General features: G+C 41.8%; 1 protein-coding gene across 3 annotated transcripts in view; it reads right to left on the reverse strand.

Annotated features, from left to right (window-relative positions):
• Positions 1-83: 83 nt before the first annotated feature.
• Positions 84-22,443, reverse strand: part of LOC112561017 (tetratricopeptide repeat protein 28-like) — a 35,079-nt gene continuing 12,719 nt past the window's right edge. For all 3 annotated transcript variants that reach the window (XM_025233139.1, XM_025233141.1, XM_025233140.1), the window contains 19 exons: positions 21,982-22,129; positions 21,282-21,554; positions 19,707-21,082; positions 16,627-17,557; positions 15,884-16,024; positions 15,007-15,284; positions 12,916-13,168; positions 12,497-12,671; positions 11,733-11,982; positions 11,158-11,400; positions 10,649-10,858; positions 10,080-10,493; positions 8,315-8,506; positions 7,123-7,354; positions 6,556-6,632; positions 4,559-4,667; positions 3,927-4,034; positions 3,482-3,696; positions 84-3,223 (listed from right to left, as the gene is read on the reverse strand). In XM_025233139.1, the coding sequence (XP_025088924.1) occupies positions 1,097-3,223; positions 3,482-3,696; positions 3,927-4,034; positions 4,559-4,667; positions 6,556-6,632; positions 7,123-7,354; positions 8,315-8,506; positions 10,080-10,493; positions 10,649-10,858; positions 11,158-11,400; positions 11,733-11,982; positions 12,497-12,671; positions 12,916-13,168; positions 15,007-15,284; positions 15,884-16,024; positions 16,627-17,557; positions 19,707-21,082; positions 21,282-21,554; positions 21,982-22,129 (7,752 nt within the window). In that variant the 3' untranslated portion in view covers positions 84-1,096. The remainder of the gene's footprint in view (positions 3,224-3,481; positions 3,697-3,926; positions 4,035-4,558; positions 4,668-6,555; positions 6,633-7,122; positions 7,355-8,314; positions 8,507-10,079; positions 10,494-10,648; positions 10,859-11,157; positions 11,401-11,732; positions 11,983-12,496; positions 12,672-12,915; positions 13,169-15,006; positions 15,285-15,883; positions 16,025-16,626; positions 17,558-19,706; positions 21,083-21,281; positions 21,555-21,981; positions 22,130-22,443) is intronic.

Genomic DNA, 22,443 nt, shown 5'->3' on the forward strand with positions numbered 1-22,443 from the left:
GTTCAAAGCTTAAGTGACCCGTCTTATTCTGGATCAGACTTGCATATTTTTTTTTTTAAAAAAAGGGCAACACTGCTTCAAGATAACTTTGGAAATGCTTGGCATTTATTAGTAGCTGGTGCTATAGGGCATTTTAATCTGCACAGCCACAAAGGTACATTTGACATGACAACATGAGTATTTAATATAACCCATTAATACTCAATACTTTCCCCTGTATAATTTATGTGCAAAACTTACAACATTCATTCTCCCCGGTTAGTAGGGCATAATAATTCATCCATTTCATACACAAAAATTACCAGATGCCTTGTTTGGCATGTGCAAAAACCAAAACATGTTCTTGAACTTTGTGTGCCTTCCTGAGCACCACCAACTGGAGTCTCAGAAAATCTGAGACTGCAGCAGATGGTGCAGGTTTCTACTAAAGCATATCAGATTCAAAGCAGTATTCACATGGTATTGATGTTTCAGCCTGTCGCATTTTCTTCCTCTAAACGATATAGTATTCTACCCATAAATTTTACTTTTGGGGATTATTTCCCAACTCACAGTTAACTGAACTTTACAGCTGTAAAACTGCTTCTGCCGAGTTGGGTGGCAGTCTACACTTACTACCCTTCATGAAATGCATGAGAAACCTACATTCTGCCTGTAGGCTGGCTGCCCATAAGTTCTCCCCTGTGTACCAGATGATGTATGAGTTGCAAGAAGCAGGGCAGAGTTCAACGGACTCCAGCTGCTACCCTATCTTCAAGAAAAATCAAGTATGGTCCCCCCAACATATAAGGCAGTCCCAGCACAGACCTGTAGAGGTGGATTGCTGGCTGGCTGCCATAACCAATGTTAAGCCTCTTGCAAAGTTCTCTGCTGTTAGTCTTGGCGAGCCTTAACAACGAATGTGGCTAAACCGGAAACTTTGTTCACACCTGCCTCGTTTTAGTAGTTAACTGGAAAAATCGTCTGCCAGCAGTCCAGTAATACAAGTTCCTGACCCAGGAAGCCACTCTGAAAGCTACAACAGGATCTAAACATGAACATTCCTGTCAACTGATGCATTAAACCAGTTTAGCATCAGGCACCAAATCCGCATTTATCAACATTTTGATGACTGTAAAACATTGCTTTTGGCAATAATACGGTGTTCACTATCTAGAAAGAGAACACCAGTTTTGTTTGTTTTTACTGAATGATTATTGCTGTCAGCAGACATCGAATGAGGGTAACCTGTCAAAGTGGTTTTCTTCTCTATGCCATCTTTGAAGTCACAACCAGAATCAGATTCAAAATCTTCATATAAGGTCACATTCACAATACTCTTTTGTACATCTGTCTCATGGGTGATGATGCTCTTTGGTTCAGGAAAGTGGGTGGTGTAATGTGTGTCGGACACACCTTGCACCTTTGGACAGCTGGCTGAAGTGTTCTTTAACGTCATGGCAAAGCCATCACCTGGCGTTGGGGCATGCACAGATGTTTTTGAAATAGCAGCATTGTCATTTGCAGCCACAGATCTAGATTTCATTCTGCTGCTCAGGTTAGCATGACGATGCCAACTTTGACGAATCTGCTCAGAATAACTGGTGTTGGTACCCAGTTCTGATGATTCATCACTTTTACTACTTTCATCTTCAAAACTTTCGCTGAGAGATTTGCTTTCTTCTAAGTCTGAATTGCCACCTTTATATTTAGAATTCTGTGGGAGAAAGGAGCCATCAAACAAACCTGAAATAGCTGTTGGTGACTTGTGTTTAGGCTGCAAAAAAGGATTAAAGTCTTGTTTTTGTCTTCCTATACTGCCTATCCGACCATCACCAAGAGGCCTGTAAATTACAGAACGATTTGAGGATGAGGTTGAATATTGGGAACTTAAACTGTTTGAGCTTTCTGGCCGATTGTGGAGTGCATTTGTGTAAACCAAAGGGGTAGAAGGATGATAGGGACGAAATGAGGACAGCGATTCAAATGAGGATGAAGAAGTTGACAAAGACTGAGGGAACGCCCCGGCTGAACTCTGATTCACAAAATCCTTGGTGAACAGCCCACGATCTGTGTGCGGGTGAGTCACAATGTCCGAGGTGACCTGCTGAGCATTGTGACTACTCTCAGAGTGGTATCCACTTGACACAGAAGACTGCACGTTGCTGTCAGCACCTTCGCTATTATCGGAAGATATGCTGTTTTCTCCCGTCTGACAACCTGGATGCACAGTAGTCACACGAGGATGTGCACCTCCTCCCACCTGACTTCTGGTCTCTGTGGGCATCAATGTCTGGGGTGGCAGGGAAGATGAAACACACTGTTTATTGTATGAAGGGGGAGACGGATATGGGGGAGGTAACTGAGATTCTCTATCTACTGTCTTCCGAAGGGACTTTTCTGCCATTGTATTGCTGCTTTTCTGGTCTTCACAAGCAGGAACTGTTCGAGGTGAAGCAGCAGTAACAAGATGAGAACTACCAGAGAGTGAGTTTAAGAAAGGCTGACTGCTTTTGTTACTCTCAGCTCGCATCTTGAAGGCGCGTTCAAAGGAAAGTGCAGCACTCTGCTGCTGGAGTCGTTCCACTTCAGCCTGCTGACTGGCCACATCTGCCAGCACTTTCTGCACAATGTCCTCAGGGTCAATTTTCCCATCTGGCCACAAACCTGGAGATTCTGAGGTCTTTTTACCAGCTTTCTGTTCTGCCTCTTCTTTTCTCTCTGAAAGTGTCACATGTGTGCTAGCATTGACAGATCTGCTGGCAAGCAAGAGTTCATTTGAAACTTTAGAAGTGCATTGGGCCATGGCACGTCTGTGCTGAGCATGCTGTTCAAAATGGTGATGGAGCTGGGAGGCTTTTCTGCCTGCTTCACGCGCTCCCTCTGAATCACTGCCACTGTTACTCTTAGGGCTTGCTGGATCAAACACTTGTTCTCGAACAAGCTGCTCAGCAAACTTGACGGACTTAGTTACTCCAGACTCGTGAATGCTGCAACGTGCTACTGGCTGAGACTCAGGTCCATCGCACGACTGGATGCTGTCTGCATCACCTGTGCTGTCCTGAAAGGGTGAAGGTAGAGACGATGGCCGTGTGTCTGAAGAAGGGCTGTCACAGGTGGAGCTGCTGCCATAGAGTGAACGGATGCGATTCTGGTGTGACAGGCACATTGCTGGATCCATCTGGACAGGTGACCTAGTTAGTGAGGTTGGTGACGATGATTCTTGTCCGTCCCATGAACCTCCCTGAGAACACAGCAAACAACAGAAGATAAAGATGGACAGAGACTTTAAGTACTCGAACATCACATACACAAGTATATACATGTATAAAAAGTAGAAATGTTTCTACATTGCCAGCTGTTCACATAATGTTTAAAGAAATTTTAAAACCTTCCTATGTTTTTCCATGACTCAGTGCACATATAGATCACCTGGAGAGAAATAAGATTTGCACCTTCATCCTATAGTTTTTAGTTGTTTATTGCCACAAGATTGTTATACCTGCTTGAAAGAATCCTGACGGCGAAAATTCCGCATTCTCTCCATCTCTGCTGGGTTGAAAATAGAACGTTTTCCTCGTGCATAGTGGGAAAGAGACGTTGGCGTAGGGCTGCTGAGAGAAGGTGTGGATGGCGAAGAAGCACTGTGGCAGGAGGACAAGGATTCCATGGAGGAGGAGTTGTCCAGGGACAGGAGGTGTGGGGCATCATGGGTATCTGAGGAAACATACAATCGAATGCAGAACTAGCAAAAATACAGTCCAAACACGAAGGCACAAAATTATGAAAGTGAATGAACATAGACTCAACTGTTTATATTCCTCATGTGTGACCAGCAATTCAAACATCATGTCACTTGGCATGGTTGTGCTAGTGAGGACAGTCACAAAATGCTAGTAACAACATGAAAGCTATAATATACAGTATGATGTAAGAAGAAAACTCACTGAAGACAGACACCAATGCTTGCAGGGCAAACTGTAGATGTCGTCGTACAGCTTGCTTGCTCAGTCGTAGAGTTACATTGTCAGAACCAACAGCGACCAAGTCCAGTCCTTAGATATTCAAATCATATCACAGATATGAGTACATCCACAACCTCCCACAGTGCTCAGAAGTGTTGGAAGCTCAGAATATCCCCCAAACATACATACCCACAAATATTCACACACGAGTACATGCTGTCAGTGACAGCACTGATCAATTTGCCATCTTTTATTAAATGTCATTGTCACTTAAGCGAAGTACCCTGTTCAGCAGTTTTTGACAGGGCTATGACAAAGTGCTCTTCGACCCATAATACTAATTCAAAGAATAAAGATGCCAAAGTAATAAACTAAATCTTGTTTAATGTTACCCATCTCAGTGTACCTACTTATTCTGAAAGTTTGATGATACTCAAAAATAAACATTGTTTAGGAATCATGCATTTGTCCCTTGCCCTAGACAATCTACTACCAAGTTTGCCCACAAACTCATGATCGAAACAAACCATTACCACTTAACAACAGAGCACTGTCCTCTTCTAACATAATCCTAATGAGCATAAGCCATCCTTATTGACAGCTCTCTTACTTACCCAGTGAAGCCAGAAACTCGTGACAACCAGAAACATGCCACAGCTGGACGCTGAAGACCATATCAATGCCTGCTTCTTTAGCTGACAGCTTGCTGAGGATTTCACGTATCTGCATGACCATATTGCAGCCTCATTCAGAGGTGAAAACAGCATCAAAAGGAATGTAATGTCTCAGGGTGTAACGTTTCCCAATTGAAATACACACTGCCATGTATTATTTATTCCCATGTTAATGAAAATCATGTGACAAGGTGGTGCAACCCACAGCATGCTGCATCATGACAAAGTGTACACTTTGCACTTTGACTTTTTATTGACCTCAGCCATTGGGCTCAAATCAAGGGGTCATCCATATTCCAAGATTACATTGGGTCATTAAACATCAAACTAGCATCGCGCAATTTAAAAACTCTACACAGATAGCGGGAAAGCTATTTGATGGTTTCCTCAGCCGCATCTCCTATAACCCGTGACACATTGTTTGGGTCTGTAGGGCACACACCTTGCAGTACTGGGACTTGTGTTCTGATATAAGTATAAGCTTTACAAAAAAAAGAGTACATGTGCTTCATCTTCTATTTCTTCTTTGTACAGGGGACATGCCACGTCACGTGGGGCCACATCACTTCTGTATCGTAGCTTATGTGTTGTTATATTGGATATCCCAAATCTGAAGTGGATATAAGCTAGTTTAAAACATTTCAGTTGGTGAAGGTCAATGTATCTTTCAGGTTGGAGGTAACTTTTATATGATGCGTACACTTCTAGTCGAGAACTGTTCTCCAAGTCGGAGTGCCAGCCCTGGACAAAACAGTCTTTCAATCGTTGTCGGAATGTACTTATAAATATATTAACACTCCCTACACCTTGTTGTAACCATAAGTCCAAAATCATTTACACATAGCAAATCCTTCACGTGGTGTGCCCAATTGCACTTACCTAACTCTTCCATATGTAACAGCATATTGTAACTTTTACATGGTAATCCATCTTCTGGCATACTAACAAGCCTAAGCCAGTATTTGATACATTGTTTACATCTCTAGGAGGTGTCATGTCCTGGTCTAATAGGTAAATAATGAATGATTCTAACAGGTGTCATGGCCTGATGCAATAGATAAATAAGCATTGAATGTCTCTAGCAGGTATCACGGCATGGTGTAACATCCGACACAGTCAAGACATATACACTAAAACATTACATAGGGTATAGAAGCAATTTGAGGTAATTGTGCCAAAATAATTCAAGAGGAAAACTGATTCATAAATCATGACATGGTCAGAGATATTAAGTCCATTGCCATGATGCTTAATGCTGATTGCATAATTAAATACCATGTCACTCTTCTGTTTTCTACACTACCCATCTGTTCTCGCATTGAGTACAAACTGTCCATGCTGTGTTGTAATGTCTTTGCTGACACCTGCCCTGATTATTGCTCTGAACTGCTCTTCCCTTACATCCCAGCTACACAACTCCGCTCCTCGTCTGATGATCGTCTCCTTACTCTTCCTGTCACCACAACAACAACATATGGCCACAGGATGTTTAGTTATTGTGCGGTGAAACAAAGGAACTCTCTCGCTTTCCATACCCACCACCTACCAACTATTGAATCCTTTACACGTGCACTGAAAACACCTCTTCTGTAAACATTACTCCTAATAACAGTCCACACAATGCTAGTCCTTTGTCACCGCTTTCACCCCTTATTGCACCTTCCCTACTTCTGTTTGCAAAATTGGATGCTTTCAGCCCTTGTTGCTTGGTTCCTCTTTGTATTTTCTGTATTTGTTTATTCATTATTGGTACTTTTGGATATTCTTCCATTGTTCATATGTTGTTTGTTCTTCTGTCCCTCGTATGTTGCCCGTGTCTTGTTCTTAAGTGTTAAGAGCATGCTCCTTATGAATGTGAGTACGCATTTATTATCATCATTAATCCTTGATAATCTGCATCGAATGGCAGTGGAGGACATTATCTACAAACTACATACCCCCTGAATCAGTGCTTCTCCAACATCACAGCTGGTGACAAATTTGGACAAGGCTGTCAAAGAGCTAGGTGGTAAACCTACACACAAAGACATGAGCAAACTAAAACATGTTGAACTGCATGATCCAACATGCAAAAGCAATAGGCAACTTAAATCTTTTGTGCCATCAGCAGTCCAGCTACTCAATCACAGATGAACTGTCAGCGGTGTGTGTGCGTGTGATGTGTAGGTGTGCATGGGAATGATTTTTTTTTTTATATAAATATATATTGGAAACAGAGCACACCTCCCATTTAAATTGCCCATTGGGACTAATAAAGTTGGTTGTTATTGTTATTCTTCTTGTGAATGCAACAGTTCCTTCCCTTGAGAAAATAAAAATTTTAAATTCCTTTGAATACAGCCAAAGATTGCCACCGACATTTCAGTCTTTTAATTATGCTATAAAAGCAATTTGTTTTTTGGTCTGACGATTATGCCCTGGCATGGTAATTTACCCCAACTATTAAGGCTAAACACTATACACAAATAAAAAGATGGGATAATGAGACTGTTGTAAGCACTCACCAAGTAACGCCTGTAAACTGCCACTGGCCTGAGCCAAACGATCTCCAGGATCAGACTGTGGGAAAAAGACTGCTGGCGGCAGACCAGCAGTTGCTGGTTCAAACCGGAAGCCAACTGCTTGAAGCAGTTCCTTCCAGCCTGGCACAGCTCCCACTTTGTTTTCTACACTCTGCACTGTGGTGTACATAGGGTTGCGTGCTCCCTGCTGGATACGCTGAAGTGACTTTTCCATCTAAAAATAGCATTTTCATCCAGAAAAGTTTCAAATAGGAGATTTTTTTTTTTCCATGATTTTCGAGCAAAAATGTAGAATTATTTTTTCTGGACCAGGAAGAAAATGGAAAGAAGGGTCATTTTATCAATATTTTCTTTTTATCAAATTAATCACAACATACTATGAAGTCTTTGTAGTTCTGGTTTTTTATCTATATTCTCCATTTAACAAATTAATCACAACAAGCTAAAAACATTTTTATAGTATATTTTTTCCCAGGGGTGGAGACCATTTATTTCATTAGGGAGCACTTTAACCCTTTTACAATTAAAATACTTTAACTAATGTTGTAGATGTTCAAATGACGTTGAAGTTAATAGCATGATTTAAATATTATTAATGTATTTCAATATTTATTTTAATTGTAAAACTTATTGTGATGTTTATATGAAGATAATTACTTGAATTTCAATTAAATTTTTCGCCGGCTTCATAATTTTTATAGTTAAAATTTAATTTTAAGGATTAAGCGTTGGGGATGAAGTGTCTGGGGATGAAGTGTCTGGGGATTAAGTGACTGGGAACCCTGTTATATTACATTTATAATTTTACTGTATACTGTTATTATAACATTTTGTATAATCTTACTGTCTACTGTTATGATGTTATTACAACATTCTGTATAATGTTACGGTCTGCTGTTATGCCAGCTACAACAATTTAAGGTCTTACATAGATCCACTGACCAGGCTGTATTTATAGGTGTGTTTTTTTTTGTTTGGTTTTTTTTTGTGGAGCTTCCAACAAAGAAAAATTTCTATGTCTCTTGTGACCATAGACAATAAAGATGTCTTGTACCTTGTATCTTGTATATTACAATATTTATAATCTTACTGTCTACTGTTATAATGTCATTACAACATTCTGTATAATGTTACTGTATAATGGCAGCTGTGAAATGTAACAAGGTAAGCATACCAGGTGAAGAAGAACTCGCAATATTTCTCTGCACATGCCTGCTGTCTGTAAGATGAGACCCAGTGAGTGGCTCATCAAGGCCACTTTGCTGGCCAGTCGCACGTCCTGACCCACCACCACCCATCCCCCCCAGTTGGCAGGGTGGGAAAACTGTTTGGTGCTTTGCACAGTTTTCACAGCTTTTGATAGTGCCTGCATAAGAAACACACACAAACACAGTCCTTGTACCACATTGTACCACAAATAAACCACATGCAAAATATTTTAAAACTTTAAATGATACATAAGTGAAAAGTTAAGAAACATTATCTGAGAGTGAGAAGCACAGAGTGAAGACCCACTAAAAACAAGAGAATAAGGAACAACTGCTATTCTTTTAAATGTGTATTCTATTTGTAATATATCTAATAAGTTTGCCACCAGAAAACCTGAAAAAGAGCATTTACACGGCTGCAGTTAAAAAAAGATTCAAAGTAGCAGGGATATCTGAGTAGGTGAAACTGTGATGAAAACACATCAAGCACTTTTTTTTTTTTAGGCCCTTCGCGCCTCCTGGGGCATAGGCCATCGACGACAGTCTTAACTGTTGTCGATGTTTTGGTAGCAAGGATTTGTTTTTACGGGGTGGGGGTGCTGGCCCCACGCCCAACCCTCCTCCTTTTTCAGCCGGGCTTGGGACTGTCCTTGGCGGAGGGCAGCCAGCCCTGTAAACAGATGCCACATGCAGAGAAAGAACAGCATGCCCAAGACGAGAAATGAACTCAGGGCAGCCAACCTTCACTGTATTGGTGACAGGCGCTAACCGTTGCGCCACCGGGCCGCTTACATCAAGCACTGCTTTTAGCAATAGTACAGTGCTCACTGTCTAAAAGCACGTCATGAAATGCTATAGCACTCAATGTCTTAAAAAAATACACCAGTTTAGTTGATTTTTACTGAATGATGATTGCAGTTGGCAGAGAGTTCTGTTCTCCCCACTCCTCGATTGGTTCTTCCCAGACTGTTTGTTGTTGCCATGCTCATTGGTGATCTCTGTTTGCTGGTTCTTGTGTTTATTGTATGGTTGACTTCAGTTTGTAGTCTTTTGTGCGCAGTAACTGAGTTTATATAAAAATTGCGGGAAATGTGCTTTACAACTTCAATTATTATTATTAAACTACATTTTCAAAATCACACTAAGTCCAAGGTACAACTGTCAATGTTACCAGATGTCAAAAATTGCTTTTAACAATGCCATTCGATGTAAATTTTTTGTTGTTGTAAGTTTTGTTGATTTTTAGTGAATGATCATCGCAGCTAGCAGATATCAGCAAGGAAGAGTGTTCTGTCAAGGTGCCTTTCCCTATGTCCTCTTTGAGATCACAACAAGAATCTTCATATAAGGTCACATTCACAATACTCTTTTGTACATCTGTCTCATGGGTGATGCTGTTTGGTTCCAGAAAGTGGGTGGTGTAATGTGTGTCGGACACACCTTGCACCTTTGGACAGCTGGCTGAGGTGTTCTGTAGCGTCATGGCAAAGCCATCACTTGGCGATGGGCCATACCAGATGTTTTTGAAATGTGACTTGAAATAGCAGGATTGTCATTTGCAGCCACAGATCTGGATTTCATTCAGCCGCTCAGCATGGCAATTACCTTCAGCACTATCAATTTAGGTTTCGCAACTCTACCCATGAATAGTTTTCAGATTTGATAACTTTATCAACCAAACATAGTCCACAAACAGCTATGCCACTATCCAAATGACAATTGACTACTGACCTGTGTAATGCACTGTCCTTCCTGCAATGCGCTGTACAATGTCCTCATCAAGAGCTTGGAAGCGGCATCCGGCACAGGCCACAATGAAAAGAGCACACACTGTGCTCCAGCAGACAGAAGGGCCCGTGTGAGTCCGACAACTCCGTCAGTGTTGACACGGCCTGCTCTGTCATCTGTGTAGCCAGAATTAAGCACCACCAGTTTGGCATGAAGTCGCAAGTTCAAAATGTCAGCAGCTGTCAAGAGGTATTCGGACAATGAAGGCCCACCTAAGGGGCTCACATCGCTGGCACTGTCATCAGAATCAATGACAGGAAAATGCTGGGCAGACGTTGATGCAGCAAACTCTCCGGGGGAAAGAACTATAGATGACAGTTTCCATGAAATGTGCGTAGCAAAGTGAATTACCTCTACCTGCAACAGAAAGGTGCCTTGTTTTAAAAAAAATCCAAGAAGGGTAAACCGAACTAACAAACTGCTTTGATAAATAATTCTACAAAGATCTCCATAAAATAACATCACAGCAATATTTGTACCTGACCGTTAAGTGTGCAGTGGATTTCATGTACCTGTTCTACTTGATGCAACACAGCTCCTTTTGTAGCCTCTGAGCCAATAAGTGGACGGCAAGAGAGCAGCTCTCCCAGTATACGAGCCTCATATTCTGCTCCAGGAATCTCCTTCAGATGCCAGTGCTGGCAGATGCTGGGCGTCAACTGAGGATTGCCAACAACAAGCGCTCCAGACGATGCAATCAACGGGCGACCATGACTGTCCAGCTGTAAGTATAAAATTATGACTAACATTTCTTAAATATGAAGATTTTTCTTCAGGTATTATCATCTACCTTCTCTCACTGATAATCTAAGTGTTGATACAGATCATACCTGACTAAAGAAAGCCCTGAGTGACCATCGATCAGATCTATTAAAACAAGGTTGAAGGAAATACGCTAGACCCCATCCCTTTAAGAAAAAAGTCAAAAAGAGATTTGATTAGTCCACAATGTTATGGTCATCTTGTGATGTGCTAAGTGGCAAATGTGAGTCATGTCCTTCTCAGTCCCTTTCACTCTCACCTTTTCTGTGTTGTTAAGTGCAGAGATGGAGGGGACAATGATTAAGTTGAAGCGTTCGAACAGGTAGCGCTGTGCTTGTTCTGCACGCAGCATCAGGAATGGGATGAGGTAGAGATCCCCCTGGAGCACCAGCACCAAGTCCTGAGGCTCTTCCTGACACTCCGCCTGCTGTGCTATTGCCTCTTCCATGGGTGCCATGAGGCACTGATACAACGTGGACAAAGGAGACCGCCCGCCACACTTCTGCAAAGACATTTTTGCAAATTTCTAAACTGTTGAAAATGTAACAAGAAAAATGAGCTTGGAAATGTTTCTATTTCCTACTTTTTTTAGGCTTGGTTTAATAATAGTTTTTTAAAAAAGGTCTGAATGAGCTTTTGTTTTAACCCCAATACATTCAAACAGCTATATGATAATACTCATCAACAATATTTGAACAAGTGCTATTTTCCGATACTCATTGCCGACACTGTGCTGTACCAGAGTACTGCAGTATCATATCCGAAGAATTTGTCTTACTTTCTAAAAGCGCAGGTGTCAATTAACTGAAGTTAGACAAGAATTGAGGTACTTGCCTTGAAGCTGGCTTGGCGCTGTGGTGTCAGTGACAAGCCCAGTGAGGAGCTAGGAAGACTAAGCACAGAGCCCAGGCTAACAGCACTACTGTTGAATGTGTGAGCACGGTTGATCATGGCCAAGAACCCTGTGCGGTCACTTTCTGCATTCAGTCGGCCACCCAGCTCTTCCAGCTGCTGTTGAAACACTTCACTGTTGGCATCACTTTCAGCATCACTTACATCCTGTAGATTCTGAATGCGACCTGACCTACAACAGCAGATGAGGAGAATGAATCTTCGAGATATATTGCAAAACAGTTTCAGCAAAACAAGAGAAACTCAACATGCAAAAGAAAGGGCATCACACAGAAACTGCTGAATGGATGACATGATATCAATGCAAACTGTTTTGGTCAAGGCTTTGTGGACATTACTAGTCTGCTGCTATCCAAAAGTGGATTGGTAATACATTACTGACAGTGGATGAACCTTTAATAATATGGTGTGACGATCATTTGGTAATACTGAAGGTAATCCTTATCAATACCAGAGCAGCAGTTATTGCAGTCTCAACGGTCTGTGAAACACTATGCAGGATTTGCCAGCCTCATTGACCATTGTGCTAATGTAATCACCCAATGACTAGCACAGGGCATGAGAGAATGAATGAATCAATCACCATGGAAACTCTACCAAAGAATAACCAAACTGTACACAGATCTCGCAAATCTCACGTTCCCACACCACTACTGGTGGTCTGTGTTTGTTCCATAACTACTGACCGGTGGCCACTGCTGGTAGTAGCGATGTGAGTCTCTATGCCCATGGATTCTCTCACTTGACCCACACAGTGGTCAAGCAAGGAAGTAGATGACACACTCAGAAGTGACTGCGTGTCAACACCATCTGTGTCATTTTCCAGCTCCCAGAGACTGAGCTCATGGAACTTCACAAGTCCTGGAAGGTAAATTGATGATCATATTATCACTGGTATTCTTTATCTATTCATGAAGCTATAATCATGGAATTAAGACATCTCCTCTGTTAATCAAACTATAATAGTAGAATAAGGACATATCCACAACACAAAGTCTCCACCTACAGCCCTTTTTATGTTTTAAAAAAGACCCAAACTAAGACAAAGTGTTCTACAGTGACAAAAAGTACAACAAAATATTATTGTCCAGATACACTGACTTACCCTTCTTGGGACTAAGAAGCCAAGTGTAGAGACTGCCAGCTGCCACAGAGAAACACAATACCAAAGCTTTCTGTTTGGCCACTGTGGCAGTCATCTGGTCAATGGTGATGGGGGACAGATCCATGGTGGTGCCATTAAAGAGACCTGCTGAGCCAGCCTGTCGCTCCAGCAGCAAGTCTATGAAGGCTCGGGTGCATGCTCGCTCAGCAACAACCAGTGCCTCGTCAGGACGACCAAGAGTCACCAAAACACGCTAAAACATAAGTACAGATTTTTAATTAACATTAGCAAGAAAAATACCACCTCCTCTGCTGGCATTTTAATGCACTGTAACCAGAGTAAAAACAAAATAAAAAAAATAAAAAGAAGTAAAGGAAGTGCCATGAACTTCCAATCATAGAGGAAGTGAGGTGAACAAGACCACACATCTCAGTCCTCAGGAGACTACACTTAGTCACTGTGGTGTGTTGTGATAAGAGACTACACAGCTGAGTTGTCAGCAGACCACACTTATCCACTTCTTTGTGAAGGAATATCTCCTCTCCCTCACTGTCCTGGACTTCCCCAACCTTTTTAAAGTCATTTTGCATTCAATTGCTGCATTGACTATGAGGTACCGGAAAGTACTCTGCACCAGAGAGATAATGTGATATAGAGATAAGGAGAAATGGAGATAAGGAGCCTTATGTTTCAAGTGCCAGTTCTCTAGTCACTTGGCTCTCTTCTTTCCTTATATATGGTAGAACATCAAAGAAGGCCTCATTCTAGTCACCAATGGCCATGTAATACCTCAACAAGTGCAGTACTGCTGGATAACCAACTTGGAGCTTACTTTTGCACCACAGTAGGTGTATGTGAAGGATGTCCCCTATCTTCTTGCAGAACATCATGCTCAAAGCTCTCCATGACCATCATACTCCCATCTCAACTGGCGGAAGACCAATTTACAGATGACATAGACCTGTTAGCAGGTACTAACAAAGAACTGCAAGGCACAACCAACTGACTGAAATGCACTTCAAATGCACGTGGAATGTAGACCATAACTGAAAAGAGGAAAGTTATGGTCAATGGCAGCAGCAAAGCAGAGATCTCTATGAATGGGGTAAGAAGAGATCAGCAGCTTCAAATACTTGGGAGCCACCCTCTCCAACGACGGCAGCTCCATGCCAGATATCCTCAGCAGGATCACAACAGCAACAGTGGCAATGACTAGGCTAAATAGGATCTGACATAGCCATAAGATAAGGTTCACTACCAAGTACAAGCTGTACAAATCCCTGGTAGTGCCCCTCCTGCACTACGTATGTGACACGTGGACTCTACTTGCCAAGATGGAAAGGAGAATCCAGTCATTCGAGAACATGTGCCTGAGGCTGTTCAGGATCTCATACAGAGAACGTAAAACCATCTTGTAAACATAACATGTTGTAACATTGGTTTGGGTACCTGTGTTCAGCTACAAATACATCATTTTTATTTTAACATCCCTACCAATGTTTAATATCAATTTATTTGAGCTTTCTCTACATCATTGTTTTGCTTCCATCCCCTAATCTCAGATCCATACAGAAGAATATGCTTTATTTTTGTGTCAAATATTTTAAAGATTATGTCTGTTGGGAGGTTCTTTAACCTAAAATACGTCTTCTTGATTCATCAAAGGCTTTTAATGCCTTTCCAGATTAATTGTCAGTACATTTGCCCCAGACTTGGAAAAGAACAGTAGAGAGCGAGGCAAAGGACATCAGAACCACCTGGGCCCAGCTGAAGGGGGCTTCCCAAAACTGGGTCTGTTGGCAAGGTGCTGTTGCGGCCCTATGCTTCTCAGAGGAGCAACAAGGAACAAACTAAACAAACATTTGGCCCACTTAAGTGTAAATGTGAATATAATGACTAAATAAATATAACTAGGTTCTACAGTAGTCTTCTTTCCAGTATAGTTATGCAGATAATAGCTAGTTGTGCAGACTGCACAATGGTTTACATGGTAAAACTGAGCACAGTACATGCAAGAAGCCACTGTGCACATAGTAGAAAATCAAACTAACAGAGAATTTATACATCAAACTACACAAAATCTGTGATTACTTGAAGAGCTTGGTAGCATGCAGTCTGTAGATCAAAGAGGGATAACTTGTATTCTGATGAGCACTGTGACTCGCGACGGATGGTCTCAAATAAGTCTGCCGCTGTGTTCATCTGTTTCTGACATTCCTCAAGATTGCCACTGCCCCACAGTGCAAGGCCAAGACGATGGCGAATTTTGGCCTCATCCTCCCTTCGCCGCAACTGTTCTGCAATGGTCAGTCCCTGCTGCAGGTACTGCACAGCTTGAGTGTGGTGGCCCAGGGCTTGGTGTACTCGTCCTGCACAAAGCCACAAAATGAGGCCTGATGACCCTTTTCTACACAAGTACAGAAATACGAACGAGGGCCTGGTGTACCTACTCTGCACAAGTATTAAGGTAAGAGCCACAAAGCAGGATGCAAAATGTCAGCTGATGAATGCAAATGTAAAGTGTGTAGAATTTTCTTCTGTCCAAAGACAATGACAGAGTGGTCACATTTATCATTTAAAATTTAAATGATAAATGTGACCACTACACAGCAACATAATAGCTGTGATTACTCTCCTTACAGAAGTCAAAGGTCATTTTAACAAAAAAAAAACCACTGCTGCTGCATTTGAAATGTACTGTTTAATGGAAACAATACCTTTTCTCAGTTTTTCTATTCATGCACTATTTATGAGTTATTCTATTCATGTTTATCCTGTCAGTCAATATTGTGTAACGTCAACATGATCTCAATATACAATATACATTTGATGCAGAATGTGAAGGTAGAAATGGGGCAACAACTAGCCAGGAGTGGAATTCCATCACAAATGACAATGCAGGTAAATGAAATGCAAGGTCAAGAGCAATGAGGAAAGAAAGGAGCACCCTCATGACCTTGCTACTCACCAAGACTGCTGTAAGCAAGTGTCTTGGCTACCCGGTCATTCATTTCTGCCGCAATGCTCAGATGCTGTTCTTGATGCTTCACTGCTTCCTTGTAGTTTCCCAAAGATTCATGGGACAGGCCGAGGTTTCCATATGCCCGACCTGCAGCACAACCAGGATCACAAATTTAAGGGATCTTTATATACCCGTCATGTTCTCTCTGCTCAAAAGTAGCCTGTTGCCAGTTTTACAACACAATTACTGTTGTTAATTAAAGTAATGATGTCAAATGTAAAGCTAAAGTTGTATAGGGAACATAGATATGCCAGAAACAAAGAAGATTTTAATTACGATCAACAAGCATACCCAAAACACTGGATCCACTCAATAAAATTGAAAATATTTTAAGCCCAAGAAACTAACAGAACTATAACTAAAGCATAGAAGAACAAAGAAGTGCTTTGTAGGTCATCTGAGTACTGATAATAGATTCATATCAATGAGTATATAAATAAGTGCTTGCAATTTGTGTCTCTGGGTATTGACATGAGGGACAATCTCTTGTAGCCAATTGTTAAAACTGAGTTTTAAAATTCTCAAGTTTCAAATGAGTCAAATAAATGAATTGCCAGTACAATAGCACACACTGTGACTATACTTAGTTAACCACTCTTAGTGAAGCAAATGTAATGCACACTATAAGTTATTTCTTGCTGTCAAAAGAGTGAAAAAATGCCAGCATAATACAGAATAGGCACACTCACATTGTCTGACTTTACTGGTAATGACCTCCGCAATGTGCAGGTCCATGCCGTGATACTTGAGGGCAGTTTCATACTCGCACATCTGCTGATACACTCCACCAAGACCACAAGCGGCATCTCCTTCACACTCTTTGTCCCCCATCTCTCGTGCAATCCCTAGCTGCTGCTCAAGGCAAGAGACGGCCTGCTCAAAGTTGCCTAGAAGACTGTGCAGACAGCCAAGCTCACCATATGCCGATGCCTTGGCTGCACAACTACTGAGCTGGTGAGCCACATAGAGACGCTTTTCAAAGCAAACCAAAGCCTGTTGAAGATTGCCCACAGCCTTATGGGCATTGCCAAGGCCACGGTAGGCTTTGTCTTGGTCTGCCAAGCTACCAAGCTGCTGTGCTAGTATAAGGCACTGTTCATGCCACTTGACTGCCTCCTCAAAGTCTCCCAGAGCCTCATAACAGTCCCCAAGGTTGCTGAAAGCACGAACTTTATCCTGAAGCGTAGCAGGTCCTGTCTGCTGCTCAAGCATAGCAAGCTGCTGCTCAAAGAAACCGATGGCCTCTTCCAGCTGCCCCATGTTCATTCTTGTGATACCCAGATTCCCACAGGCTTGACCTTCCAGCTTATGTGAGCCAATATCACGACTCCTGTCCAGCATTTCCTGGTAATACTTGAGAGCACTGTGGTAGTTTCCCATGGAGGTGTGAACGTTTCCCAGATGGCCATGAGCCCGACATTCTCCCTGGAGGTCAGCCTTTTCCTGCCGCAAAGTCAGCTCTTGGGTGTGGCAGGACAGAGCCTTGTCATGCTGCCCAAGCAGTCGGTGGGCATTACCCAAAGCTCCAAGGGAACTTGCCATCAGATCCTGGTCCTCTGCTTGCTGTGCCAAAACAAGCTGCTGGTTGTAAACCCTGACAGCCCCAGCCATATCTCCCATCTGCAAGAGTTATCGACAACGTAAGTGAAGTTGGTGTTAATCAGTGATGCCCAACCTTTTTCGGCCTGGGGGCCAAATACATTTCCGACATGCGTGTGACGGGCCGCTTCACCGCAAAAATATAAAAAAGAAAAAAAAAATAGAGCAGATACCATTTTTATTAGAAACAAGTTGTACTTACCATTAATTATATACTAATTAGTGGGATATTTGAAGTTGTTTACCCGAAACCAACTTCTGAATGTCCGACAGCATAGTAGAGACACAAAGTCGGAGAACTAAATCGAAATGTTCGTCCATCGAAAAAAAGATTGAGAGACTCCCCTGCGTAGGGATAAATACTTCTTCTTCCCTTTTTTAGTTTTTTTTTTTTAAATATTACTAACATGCCGATTTCCTGCACTGTGGGCAGAAGTTTCGCGGGCCAGATGGGACCTCGTCGCGGGCCGGATATGGCCCGCGGGCCGAAGTTGGGCATCCCTGGTGTTAATGATAAGAATAATAAGGTATTTATAAAGTGCCCATTTTTGCTACAATGTGCACATGAAAGAACTCATGAACACATGCACAAGCATACATATACATAGACACACCATGGGAGAAGGAAAGATAAGTTTTAAGAGTCATTTTGAAGGAGGAGAGAGGTTTTCAGTGGAGTAGCAGTTCTTTCCAGGAAAGAGTAACAGAGATAGGAAAGGAATGCAGACAAAATGTAGGAAGTCTGGCTCAAGGAATGCAAAGCCTGAGGGGATCTGAAGAGGAGTGAGGAGAACAAGAGGATGTGTGAACTGGATAGGTTAGGTGGGGGCTGAGCAATTAACAGAGAATTAAATTTATATTAAATATGTTAAACTCATCTGAGTCATGCCCCTTCAGCACAGGCTTTGCTCTCTGGATGTATATATTTTTATAATTTTCCACACAAAAAAAGTAAAAAAAAAAAAAAAAAAAAAAAGAGTTAGGTACAACTGAAGTTTTTCTTTTTAAATGTTCATAAATTTAATAGAATTCTTGTTGTAACTGAATTTGCTTTTGCCACAGTTTGATATCCAGGAAAGGAAGTAAATGGATTGAAAAAAAAGGTTGTCGTAAAATAGGCTACCACAGCAAGCTGGGTCCTATCACCGCAAATCTTGCCCCAAATCCAGTTTTTATGTCAAAAAAAAAATATGTGGGATAATCTATAAGAAATCTCAAAACACAGAAAAGTGTTGAATATGCGTAAGTGCTATATGCAATAAGAATCCATGTGAAACCTCTGATCTTTGACTTGCCATTTTCGACAGGCAGTGACTAGATCTAGAAAATTTTTAATTACTGCCAAGAAACAAGCAACTAGGACATGCCAAGAAAGCTAGCTGCAGGAACATGATTCCTTCAGAGATATTCGCAGTTACATCCCTGAGTCTACCTGTAGAAATGGACACCAAAAAATCCTTCATAAGACTGTCTTATGCAGCAATCTTACAGCTCATGCGGCCTTTAGAACAATGGTCTATGAAGAGACTCCTACGAGTTAAAAACTGGGAGCCAGTGGAGTGCAGTAAGGAGGAGATTGGCATCTTATGGAAAATGAGACAGGAAAATGCACAGGAAAATATTGACGGTAGAGCCAAGACAAGTAGGACAAGGGAGATAGTGGCAGCATCAGTAGGATGATATTTTCAGATCTGGATAAAGTGTCTGAGATAATAATAGCATGACTTGATATTATGGGATATGCCAGGACAGAGTGTAGTCAAATACAATACCCAACTTTTTAGCTAAGTCAGAAACAGGAATGGAAATAGGTGAGTTGGACAGCAAGGAAGCTGAGCAAGTTTTTAGTGTCTGCCAAATGCCAAGACACAGATGATGATAGGGATATCTTTGAGGTGTACATAATTTGGTACACCTGCTTGACATGATGTCCCCAACAGGTTATGAATCTCTGAAAGATTATTCGCCACTAAAATCTCAGGTATTTAGATACCAGTAAATTTTAAATGGTGAATATTAAATGCTGTATGGTCCCTATATAGGATACTTTTATGAAACTCAAGTACTCATGAAACCCACATCACGTAGAATTTCGCCAAGTTTCCTTCAAAAATTCATTTAAAGGACATCATGTCAACAAATAGATGATGAAAGACCACTGTGTATTTACCTTCAGCATCAGATCCCCAATATTACCAAGAGCTCGAAACTTGCCAGCTGTGATCTTTAATGTCTCCATCAAACGAAGGCACTTCTTTTGACATTCCAAAGATTCTTCTAATTTCCCAAGTGACTTCTGAGCAAGTCCCAAGTTGCAGTAGGCTCGAGCAAGGGCTAGACGGTCTCTTCGTTTTCGAGCCATAGCAAGGTCTTGTTCATAATATCGCTCAGATTCTGTGAAGTTTCCCATATTGAAATGTACATAGCCAAGGTTAAAGCATGCCTTGCTCTCTGACTCTGCATCTCGCAGCTCACGAGACAGGACAAGAAACTGTTCATAGAGAGACACAGCACTAGGGAAGTCTCCTCGAGCACAATGGAAGTTTCCAAGATTACACAAGGCCCGTGCTTCACTTGGGAGATCTTTTAACTCACGAGCAACGTTTAAGTGAGAGACATAGTGTTGCAAGGCACTTTCATACATTCCTAAGGACTGATACGCCACAGCCAGATTGCCATGAGTTGACCCCTGGGATTGGAAGTCGCCCACTTCTGTGGAGACTGTCAGTGCTTGCTTGTGCCACCTAACAGCCTGCTCATGCTTGCCAAGGGAACTGTAGGCATTTCCCATATTGCCATAAGCACGTCCTTGGCTAGCTTTGTCTGCCAATGATCTAGCAATTTCCAGATTTTTTTTATGGAGTTTAAGTGCTGCATCATATTCACCTAACTGGTGATATATAATACCCAAGTTAGCACATGCACGGCCCTCTGCCACTCTGTCTTTGGTCTGAAGAGCATTGTCCAGCTGCTTTTCATGGTAGAACTGAGCTTGGTGCAGGAGACTGGCACACCTGGCTGCATGACCAAGTCCTGCATAGGCCCGTGCTTCAAGCATTCTGTCATGACGTTGTTCTGCGATTTTTAACACCTCTTTGTGGTATGCCATGGCCTTCATGTAGTCACGCTTATAATGATAGGCACTTCCCAGGTTACTGAGGGCACGTGCCTCCTCTACAGGGGACTTGAGTGCACGTGCTATCTTTAGATGTTCTTGATGACACTCCACTGCACTATTAAAGTTTCCCATGGCCAGGTAAACAGCACCAACATTACCAATCTCCCTTGCTTCACTAATTTTGTCACCTCCTTGTTTGAGCAACAGAACACACTGCTTGTGGCTAGCAAGTGCATTTGGGTAATCCCCGATGGCAGTGTACACATGACCAAGACTGCTGAGAGCAGAACCTGCTGTCTGACGCTGTCGGAGCCTCATCGCCAGCACCAGTTGGAAACGATGATGGGTTAGAGATTCTTTGTACTGCCCCTTGGTAAAGAAAGCGGATCCCAGATTTCCATATGCTCGGCACTCTCCATCCTGGTCTCCTGCACATCAGTATGCCAGCATACACAATATATCAGTATACCAATATAAAATCACATACACAATGTGCACAAGCGACTGTCCTATTTCTACAGTTTGGAGAATTAATTCAAGTGTAGAAGCATAATAGAAATTATCCTTCATCTGTTTCATGTTCTTAATGTTTCCCAAAGGTCACAATATTTTAGAGACTTCACTCACCCAGCGACTTGGTGACAGCCAGATCCTGTTGCATATAGTACAAGGCCTTGTCAAGGGCACCCAGGCCCCAGTGAGCACTTGCCAAGGCAGAAAACACAGAGCCGCGTAGCTTGAGGCTGCATGTTCCCACCTGTAGTGCAGCCTCCAGCACGGACACTGCAGCACTGTAGTGGCACGCCGCCAGCAGCTCCTGCCCCACCACCGCCATGAGCACAAAAGGAGAACGCACCAGTCGCAGTTTTTCCAGTTGTTGAAATGTGGCCTGAAATTTATCTGAAACAAACCAGTAAAACAAGACAAAATTATGTACTATGTCAAGAGTCCATATATCTGAAGTGAAGAAGTGTGGAAAAATTTTAAGTGAAGTAAATATTCACAACCCATAACCTTAACCCTAACCCTTACCAAAAAAGTGTCAATAATATCCATCATTTGTCAGTCTTCACACTTTCACTATCACCTTCAATAACTTTCCTACTCATCTAAAATGTCAATGAAAATAGTTTACATATAAAACTGCAATGAATATGTTTTACATAAAACTGCAATAAAGATGGCTTATAGTCTACCTTCTTTTTGTTCCATCTGCAAGTTAAAGATGTAGCAACTTTTAGGTTTGTCCTCTCATATTACTTTTGCACGTGAACAAGTAAATAAATTGAACAAGACTATGCATAGTATTCAGCATGTCCAAAGATACCTTTGAGAGGAGATTTGAGGGCAGTGTCTTTGAGACCAGCCAAAAGATGCGCATTAGCTGGTTCCTGAACCAAGCCTGCAGCAAATGCTGCAAGTGCATCACCATGTTGACCCAGATGCTGCAAGGCCACACCTTCACGCAGGTATGCCTACAACAATTTAATAGAATAAAATCTACAAGACTGCAATCTACCTGTACTTTATGCAGGTATGCATAAAACAAAATAAAAAAAGAAATTTAATAAAATATATGAGACTATATTTTAAGGAATGTATCAGGGCATAAGACAAATATGCATAAAGATTTAGTTTTCGAAAGACTGTATACAGTCACACATTACTTAAGGTTGGTTGGGTGTTTTATGGTAAATCACAGTGATATAAAGTAAACTTATTTCAAAAAGTTTAGGGGAAAGTCCCCCCAAGTGATATAACCACAAAATCAATAAAAGCCAACACAAGA

This window comes from Pomacea canaliculata, linkage group LG4 (assembly GCF_003073045.1).
Source record: "Pomacea canaliculata isolate SZHN2017 linkage group LG4, ASM307304v1, whole genome shotgun sequence".
NCBI lineage: Eukaryota > Metazoa > Mollusca > Gastropoda > Architaenioglossa > Ampullariidae > Pomacea > Pomacea canaliculata.